At 45.2% G+C, this 10,000-nt stretch overlaps 1 protein-coding gene across 40 annotated transcripts in view; it reads left to right on the top strand.

The window, feature by feature from the left end:
* septin4b (septin 4b) overlaps positions 1-10,000 on the top strand; it is a 54,694-nt gene that overhangs the window by 9,354 nt on the left and 35,340 nt on the right. For 15 of the 40 annotated variants that reach the window (XM_087282205.1, XM_087282180.1, XM_087282179.1 and 12 more), the window contains exon 1: positions 7,951-8,047. In XM_087282205.1, the coding sequence (XP_087138331.1) occupies positions 8,000-8,047 (48 nt within the window). In that variant the 5' untranslated portion in view covers positions 7,951-7,999. 40 annotated transcript variants of the gene reach the window in all.

Here is a 10,000-nt window from a genome sequence, read left to right as displayed (position 1 = left end):
GTGTAGGATGTTCTTACACAGCTCTGTGTGCAGGGTTTCTATAGGGTGTTTGTCCCATTTGGCCAGATCTTGTTCAGGGTTTGTCAGTGGGCCCCACACCTCACTGCCGTAGAGGGCGATGGGCTCGATGACGGACTCTAGGATCTTCAGCCAGATCTGAACAGGGATGTCTATGGGACATTGACGCTTGATGGCGTAGAAGGCTCTGCGGGCTTTATCTCTCAGCTCATTCACTGCAGGATTAAAGTTTCCAGTGGAGGTGATGTTCAGGCCTAAATAATTATACTGTGTTGTGTGTGTTATCTGATTGGTACCTAGTGTGAATGTGTGTTGTGTTCCCTGGGCTCTGGCTCTTTTTTGGAAGGTGATGATTTTGGTTTTGTTTAGGTTGACGGTCAGGGCCCAGGTCTGGCAGTACTGGTCCAGCAGCTGCAGGTTCTGCTGAAGGCCCTGTTCGGTTGGCGATAGTAGCAGCAGGTCGTCTGCGTACAGCAGGCATTTGATCTGAGAGTCGTGGAGATCGAGACCCGGAGCGGTGGATCGCTCCAGACTGAGCGCCAGCTCGTTTATGTAGATGTTGAATAGTGTTGGGCTCAGGCAGCAGCCTTGTCTCACTCCACGCTCCTGGGAAAGATATTTTGTTCTTTTTGTGATAATTTTGATGCCACATTTGCTTTCGGTGTACATTGATTTAATAAGGTCATATGTTTTTCCTCCTATGCCACTTTCAATCAGCTTATAAGCCTTGGTGCCAAATTGAGTCGAAAGCTTTTTTAAAGTCAATGAAGCATGCGTATATTTTACCTTTATTTTGGACAGTGTGTTTTTCAATTAGCGAGTGCAGTGTGTAAATGTGGTCAGATGTGCGGTATTTTGGTAAAAATCCAATTTGACTTCTGCTTAAGACATTATGTGTCGTGATGAAGTCCAGTAGTCGAGCATTTATTAAACTACAGAATAACTTTCCCAGGTTGCTGCTCACACAAATCCCTCTGTAATTATTGGGGTCAAATTTATCTCCATTTTTAAAGATGGGTGTTATCAGTCCTTGATTCCAGATATCAGGGAAGTGACCAACGCTCAGAACTAGATTAAATAATTTTAGGATGGCTGATTGAAATTTAGGGCTGGTTTGTTTTATCATTTCGTTTAATATTCCGTCAGGTCCAGATGCTTTTTTAGGTTTAGCAGATTTAATTTTGTCTTTAAGCTCCATTATAGTGATGGGGAAGTCTATTGGGTTTTGATTGTCCTTGATAGTCGATTCTAGTGTTGCCAGTGTTTTTGTTATTTGACTTTGTTTAGGATTTGTGTCTGTTTCTACTTTATTGAATAGTGTTTGGAAATGGGTCTCCCATATTTCTGAATTTTGGATCGGTAGCTCTTCATGATCGTTTTTGATCAAGTTTTTCCAGTTGTCCCAGAATTGATTTGAGTTAATGGAGTTCTCTATTGTTGTCAGTTGTTTTTGGGTGTATTGTGCCTTTTTGGCTCTGAGTGTTTGTTTGTATTGTTTTAGTGTTTCACAATAGAGAAGCCGAATCTCTGCATTATTTGGGTCTCTGTGTTTCTGATTTGACAGGTTTCTGAGGTGTTTCCTAATTGACAGGCATTCTTGATCGAACCAGTTTTTGTCATTTTTGGGTAGATTATTTTGTTTGGTTTTAACTTTTAATTTTGCCTGTTTAGCTGTACTTTCGAATATATTGTTTATGTCTTTTACCGCCATATTAACTCCTTGTTTGGTGTGGGCATATGCGTTAACCAGGAAGTTATCTAGGATTTGTTGAGTTTTTGGGCTGTTTACTGCATTTTGGTAGTCTTCTGCACTGTTCTCAGCCCATCTGTATGGCTTTCTGATGTTAAATAGTTTATTGGGCTGTGTGCAAGGGTTTGTTATTGTCTTTTTGAGGTATAAAGTAATTTGGCTATGGTCAGAAAGTGGGGTGAGTTCTCTAACAGTGAATGCTCTGAGAGATGAAGGGTCTATATCTGTTATCATATAGTCTACTGTGCTATTGCCAAGAGGTGAGCAGAATGTGAATCTCCCGAGTCTGTCCCCTCTTATCCGACCGTTGACAATGTACAGTCCCAGACTCCTGCAGATCTGCAAGAGCTCTTTTCCACTTTTGTTGACTATATGATCGTGGTTGTTTCTGTGAAGGTGGGAGAAGCTGGTCTGTATACCTGGTAGGTTGCTGTTGATGTATTTGCTTCCCTGTGCGTTGGTGAAGTCCGGCTGTTGTCCTGTTCTGGCGTTCATGTCTCCACAGATGAGCACGTGTCCTTGGGCCTGGAAGTGGCTCGTCTCTTTCTCCAAAGTGTCAAACATGTCTTCACTGTAGTAGGGGGATTCTGATGGTGGGATGTATATGGCACATAAGAAACAGTCTTTTTGGGACGACAGTAGATCCTTGTGGATTTTGAGCCATGCGTGATATTTTCCGGTTTTAACTGTGTCGATGTATTTGTGGAGTTTTGAGTTGAACCAGATGATTTGTCCTCCTGAGTCTCTCCCTTGTCGAGTTGTGTTGAGTTTCTGTGAGGGAAGAATAATTTCCCTGTAGTTGGGTGGGCAATGTGTGGTAGTGTTTGTCTTGCTCCATGTCTCCTGGAGAATAATAATGTCTTTATTTTTTATGTTTGCGTGGAATTCTGTGTTTAAGCTTTTTAGTCCAAAGGCTGATGATTTCAGGCCTTGTATATTCCACAATGATATTGACAGGGTCATTTAGAGATAAGTAAAGTTCTTGTTTTTTAATTTTTAATTTTGAGATAAACCTTTACTAATATATTAGTTATATATATATATATACATGGTGGTTGTATATTGTAAATTGGGGGGCTGTTCACGTCAGCTGGGCGCTGATGTATTGTAGCAGCTGTTTGATTTCACCCATCTCCAGAGGTTTCGCCGGTCCTTTGAGAGCCTGGGCGTAGTTTCTGGGTTGTGGCAGCAGTGCTGGTCTGGGTGTGCTGTCAGCAGCGGTTGTGCTGGTTGTTGGATGCTGTGGACTCCTCCTGCTGTTGTTCACTTGTCTTGGATTGAGTCTGTTTGATGGAGTAGGTCTTTGGTGATGACCAGCTGTAGGTGTTTCTCTTTGGGGGGGTCCTGGCATGGTCTGGGTTTTTTGGCTGTGTCCAGAGCTGGGCCGCGGTCTCTGCTGTTGTGCTTGTGTAGGCTGAAAGTGTCTCGTGTGAGGTGGGGGTCCCCAGTGATGTCCAGGTGGAGGTTGTTTCATGTTTTCCATGTGGTAAGGTGGTGAGAGTCTGTTTGTTGTGTGAGCTGATGTCTGTCTGCCCCATGCTGTGTCTTTCAGTGCTTTTGCGAACACATTGACTTTGTCCTTTTTTATGTGCACGTGATCGTAGAGGTCTCTTACTGTGATGCTGGTGTGATGAGTCAGGTGCACGCTGGGCAGTAGAGCACATCCTCTGGAGATGTCAGCGTTGACTCTGTTGATGGTGTCGGGGTGGATGTCTCTGCGAGGCAGGAGGGTGGAGATGGTGATTTTTGCATTGGGGCAGGTCTCTGCAGCTTTCTCTGCTACTCTGCAGACTAGCTGCCCGACTCTTTCCTGCTGGGCTCTCAGGTCATTGGTGCCCGTGTGAATGATGATGTGTGAGGGTGTGCCAAAACTGGGTGCAGACAATATTCTGAGGGCATCACTTGTTTTTGGGCACCAGAGTTTTGAAGTTTTATGGCCAGGGAATAGCTTTTTCTCTTGCAAGAATTTCCCATTGGAGTCCATAAGGATGGCGATTTCAATCTGCGTGCTTTGTGGTTGTGGGCTCTCCTTTGGTGTGGAAGGGGTGTTTGTTGAAGGCTTCTGGTGTTCCACACCTGTGTTGCTGGCAGTTTTAGGTGTGTCTGCCTCTCTCTGAGTGTTGTTTGGTGGTGGGGGCTCTGTGGGCCGCTGTGGAGGTCTGGCTTTGGTGAGGGGCAGTGGGTGCTTGATGGTTTGATTGTTCAAAGGAGCAGAGAGAGACTTTAATTCTGTCCTCAGTGTCTCAATCTGTGTGTCCCTCTGTTGTAGCTCAACTTTAAACCCTGTAAGCTCTCTTGTGAGATGGTCTTTCATTTCTGATAGTGCTTTCCCCATGGTGTGTTTTAAGTCTGTCAAGTCTTTTTGGAGATTGTCTCTGTCTTGAGACAGTGTGGAAATGTCTCCCTTTAATTCTTGAATGGAAACTTTTAGTGCATTTCTTATTTGGCAGAGCTGGTCTCTGAGTTGCTCTGTGTCTTCAGTGCTGAGAGTTTTGCTCTGGACATGTTCACTGATTTCAATTATTTCCACTTCCAGTAGTGCCAGGCTGTGTTGCAGTTGGGCAACTGTGTTGTGGAGGTCTGGGCTTGCTGGAAGAGAGTTGCTCTTTTTCTCCTCTGAGTTTGTCTTTTCCTCTGTATTGGGGTGGGGAGAAGTCTCCATGTGTTCCAGTGTAGCAGGGGTTGGGGTGGGCATACAAATGTTTGCAATTTCAGTGTTCACCTTTACCTTTAAGGAGTGGAAAGTCTTCTCAAACTGTGTGAGGATAGCATTATTTCCCTGTACCATTATAGTTCCATTCTGATAGAGGTTGATTGTTAGTTGCCGATTCTCTGGGTTCTTTGTTGAGTCTTCATATATGCATATTTGTCTGCCTTTACAAATTCCATTTTTTGTGAAGTGTTGGAAATGTGTACAGAACGCTGTGTGCCAGACAGTTGGATGTTCTGTGTAAAACAGCAAGTTGGTGGTGATTGTTTTGCCTTTGAGGTTTGATGTGTCTTTAAACAGAGTTTCAGGATTTTCTTTCTGCTGTTTAAGTTTATACTGTTGTCTGCTCTTTTCAGACTGGATGTCTGGGGGGTAGTCAAAGGTGTGAGCTCCATCCCCCATTGCAGCCATTGCCATTATGCTGTAGTTCACACTTCTTTGATATTCAGGACAATGGCTTAGCTAGCCGGGCTTGTGGTGTGAAGGCAAACTGTCCTCTACAGTATGACTTTAAATCAAATGTGGACTGCTAGTTAGTAAGATTTTTTCTTGTTTTTCTTGCTTTAGTCTCTCTCCTTTTTAAACTCCTTTGAGTAGGTAAGGGTTTGTATGTGCTTACCTTTACCAGAGGTTGAGTTGAAGGCCTTTGCTGGTTTGATCTTTTGTTACTGCTTTTTTCTGTTGTCCTTTCGGGTTAGATTGTTTTCCAGATGAAAATTCTTGTATTCCAGTGATTACTTAAAGGTATAGTCCTTGATCTCTAGAAAGTAAATCCTTATTCCAAGTTTTTATGCTGTTGTTTTATCCTTCTGTCGTCCTGTGGTACGGTTCAGATCTTGTGGGGGAAGTCCTTCAGCTTGTTTTCCACCGGTTTTCCTTTGTTTTCCAATGTATTTTGCTAAATTTCTTATCTATTTCTTATTTATTTACAGTGAACTTGTGTTCACCATGTTTGTTGTTAATTTTGAGCTATTTTCTTAGGTTTATCTCTTTTTAAAAACAAAAGAACTTTAGGAAGTTCAGGAGCTCATGTTGTGCATGACCTCTCTCTCTGACTCTCTCTCTCTCTCTATAGCATCACATGTGTACTATAATGAATCTCTGGAGGTGCAGGTGATAATCAGGAATGGGGTACCCCTGTGTGTATAGCAGGACACACTCACACCGTCTTGCTGAACAGTCTGTACTGTAATAAAGAAACCTCTGAATCTGTCTGTGTTCTCCTGCTCATGTACCTGTGTGTGTGTCAGCCTGTGTGCTCCAGGGTCACATGTGCAGAATCTGGAGTGTAGTCCTCCACTCAGCGCTGCCGTCTGCTGCTCTCCTGCTCTCTGTAATTCACTGTGCTGTTGACACCTTGTGGTGAAACTGGGTTGTGCAAACACAATCTACAGTGCATGTGTGTGTGTGTTTGCCTTTATAACGGTGTTATTTGCGTCACACACACACTGTATGCGCGCTCTGGCACACCTATGGAAACCAACTATACTCTGGGAAGCGTCGGGAGCAGGGCGCTGAGTAAGCCTGAGTCCTGCGCAGATGCTTCAGGTGATGTTGATGTGTGTGTTATGTGTTGATGAGTGCACATCTAGAGGTGTGTGTGTGTGTGTGTGTGTGTGTGTCTGTGTGTGTGCTGTAGATCTGCTCTTCACAGGATGTGTTTGGAAGTGTATTGGTGTTAATTGTAGGTGACAGACGGGATATGTGTGTGTGTGTGTGTGTGTGCGCAGATGCGCACTAAACGCCTCCAGATGTGCAATAAACATCAGTCCAGAAGTGCTGCTGTTCTGCTCTGATATAAACCTCAGACTGACCTGTGTGTGGAATGTGGAGATACACTGAGACACACACACACACACACACACTCCTCCAGCAAATGCCTAAACACTGCTCGTGTGTGTGTGTGTGTGTGTGTGTGTGTGTGTGTGTGCGTGTGTGTGCCCAACATGTGTTTTCATTCGGAGATGAAAGAGTGTTGTCTGTGGGTTTCCTTTCCTTCCTGTCACCTTACACACTCACAAACACATAAAACACACATGCACACTCCAACATACAGATATAACACACACACACACACACTGCGGGTTCATCCCTGTTGATGGTGGTGTGAGGAGGGCTCGTGGCGTGTGCTCAGAGCTGAGGATCAGCATTGCTCTTCTCCTGTATTGTCTGTGGTATGGAGGACTTGTTGTAAAGCGTGGTGTCTGATCAGATCAGCCTTAAAGTAAAGCACCTGTTGAATTCTCCTGGTGAGTCTAAAATACAGCCCATAACACCTTAATAAGTGCTTTAGAACCCACTTTAGTCAGCACACATTATAGCGAGCACCCCAAAACAGGGAGCGAGAACACCTCATTCCCTCCTCTAGCGACCCCTCAGAGCACTCTAGAAATGCCACAGCAGCATCAGGCGAGAGCTCTGCAGGGTCACCAGAGTAAGAACCCTAGAACCCCCTGAGGACACCAATGAACCCACTGAAAGCACCCTAGAACCCACAGAGAGCACCAAGAACCTGCTGGAAGCACTGTGGAACCAAGTGAAAACACTCTAGAGCCCTGCACCCTAAAACTAGCTGTAAGCACCTGAGAGCACACTAGAAACCTCTGAGGGCACCCTAGAACCCTCTGTAAGCACTCTAGAACCCACTGGAAGCACCCTTGATCTTGCCAAGAGCACAGTGGAACCGCCATTGAGAGTAACCCATGACCCTCTGGAAGCACACTAGCACACTCTGCAACCCTAGAATCCACCGAAATCACTGAAAGCTCCGAGAGCACCCTTGAACCCTCTGAGAGTAACCTAGAACCTGTTGAGAGCACCCAAGAACCCACTCTGACACCCAGTCAGAGCACTCTAGAACCTGCACCCTTGATCCAGCTGTAGGCACCATAGATCCCACTGGAAGCGTCCTTGATTCTGCTGAGAACACCCTTGAACCTTGAGTAAGAGTAACATGGGACCCTCTGAAATCACACTTGAACCCACAGAGAGCAATCTGGAACCTGCTTGAAAGCAACCTGAAAGCCAGTGAGAGCATCCTAGAACCAGCTGAGAGGACCCTAGAACCCTCTGGCAGCTCCCTAGAACCCTAGGGCAGCAGCACTGATCATTGCCACAGAAGTCGGTCATCCGGCTAGCAGAGACGTGTTATCAACCATCAGAGAATGTGAGCATTAGCGCTCTGGCAGAAGCAGCGCAGGTTTCTGCTGAAGAAGGTAAAGCCCTTCGAGTGTGTGTGTGCTTGTGTGTGTGTGTGTTTGGGCTGGAGCCCAGTGTTATCAGCGTGGTTATGTCATCATCTGGCCGGTCTCCAGTGCTGTAATGATGCCAGAGGGTGGCACTGCACACTACACTCCGTCTCTACAGAAGTGTGTGTGTGTGTGTGTGTGTGTGTGTGTGCGCACGCTGCTCTACTAGAGTGATCAGCGAGAAGAGCAGAGATCCACTGGGGCTGCAGGAGCTCAGCTGGGCTGTCGAGGAGTGTGTGCGTGCATGAGTGTGTGTGTTTCTGAGCCAGGAGGATGCTGGAGCCGCTGGAGGAGCGTCTAGATCAGCCTTTACCTGCTGAGGTGAGTCTGATCTGAGGTCAGCTTGTGCTCCTCTGTGAGCTCTTCATTCTGCCTGCGCTCCGCTCATGTGTTCTGTTCACTTCAGCTGGAGGAGTGTGTGAAAAATGGCAGTGTGGAGGAAGTGAGGATCACGCTTTACTCTCAGCTTTCACTCGTGCCTGTATGTGTGCAGCGTTTATTAATCAGAGTACAAATCCAAATCAGTGAACACTGACTAACAAATAACAGCAAGTATTACACGGCCGTCTGGAATACTGGATTCTGATTGGTCTGTCGTGACATTCCTATGCCTGTTATTCCCAGATAACCACCGCTGATTAACACACACTCATCCTGATATACCCCATCAGTGAATAGCTTCATCCATAGACTGCATTCACATGTGTCTGCTCGCCTGTCACGCTGCGCCTTTCCCCTGTGTGTGTCCATCTTGTGTCTGAGTAATGAGCAGGTTAGTGTATCCTCCATCAGCTGCTTTGTGTTTAATGAAAGAACTAATAATGGACTATTACGGCTCTGAACAGTGTCAGTGTCTAATGTGTGTGTGTGTGTGTGTGTGTGTGTGTGTGTGTGTGTGTGTGTGTGTGTGTGTGTGTGTGTGTGTGTGTGTGTGTGTGTGTGTTGTGGCCAGCAGCAGTGTAATGATCAGGATAAAGCACGTCCAGCCGGTTGTTGTCAGAGTACAGCAGTGCTGCGCTTCACATCTGCTGCTGATGAAGCTGGATCTCCTTCATCCCTTACATGTCAAACCTGGATTAATACTGCTGTAAATGTGTTGTTCACTGTTTGCTCACGTGAGTAAGCACATTACTGTAGAGTGTTGATCTGGAGGAGGACAGTGTTTAGGGAGATACTGCTTGTGGTGTGAAACGGGAGCTGTGTGTGTGTTCTCATTGACCCAGAATGACTCTTTACTGAAGTGCAGAAGCTGACAGGAACTCTATTGGAGACGCTTTAGCATTAAGACCAATTCTCAACATTAGCTACCGGTTTATTACCTGCTTATTACCATGTTATTAAGATAGAGGCTGTTGATCAGCACATATTCTGGGTGATCAGGGTGTGAGTTATACATTGACACTGGGGGAGGTCAGCTGTTTCAGCGATGTTGGTTTGTGTAATACAGGCTTCAGTGAATCACATCTATGTGTTTATTTAAAGGGTCAGGAAGCACCAGAACACATGTGTTGAGCTGTTGACAGTGGTATATGTGTCCCACACTGCTAAAAACACTATTAGGACACCTATATTTCAGTAAAAAGTGTAAATTGGTTGTTTTTGCGTTATTTCAAGCAAATTCGTACTTCCAGTTTGAAACTAATTTTTGAAGCTGCGTCACGGTCATGAGATAACAGTGTGTATTCCAGCGTGCAGACTGGACGTCTGTGCCAGAGTGAGTCTTATTACGTCTTACAGTGTGCTGCATTAATGCATGAGTAAGGCTTGGTTCAAACCAATCAGCGCGCTCTATTGTGCAACTTCATTAATATTCATTACTGTCACAGTGTTTAGACGACAGAGACGCCACGTTGTGTTGGCAAAACAAGCGTGAAGTGTTGCTTTTATAGTTTGCTGCAGTGAAGTTTTGTTTTCATTTTCTCTCTGTGAGAGCGCAGCTGGAGTCACGTGTGGATTAACAGTGTACGCGACGCTCGACAACAATAACTTACGTGTCTAAGGAGGATTATTGTTTACCTGAGAGCTGTTCTCATCTGCAAACGCTGAGATCTGGATTCGCTTGTAGTCTCCTCTTAATAAAGACGCGGCTCTAGTTGCTGGTGATTGTCCTGTCTCTACAGATTTGGTAAGTGAGTGACCAGTGCTCTTTGTTTATTCAGTTTGTTCGTATCGAATTAAGTTAACTATTGCACCAAGTGTAAACATGTTAGCACCACAACCAAACTTTAACCTCGTGTAGGATTTTCACCGCATTTAGTGACCGGAATAACACAC

Source organism: Danio rerio, chromosome 15 (assembly GCF_052040795.2).
Source record: "Danio rerio strain M-AB ecotype USA chromosome 15, GRCz13ab, whole genome shotgun sequence".
NCBI classification, from domain to species: domain Eukaryota; kingdom Metazoa; phylum Chordata; class Actinopteri; order Cypriniformes; family Danionidae; genus Danio; species Danio rerio.
This window is presented reverse-complemented; position numbering and strand designations above follow the sequence as displayed.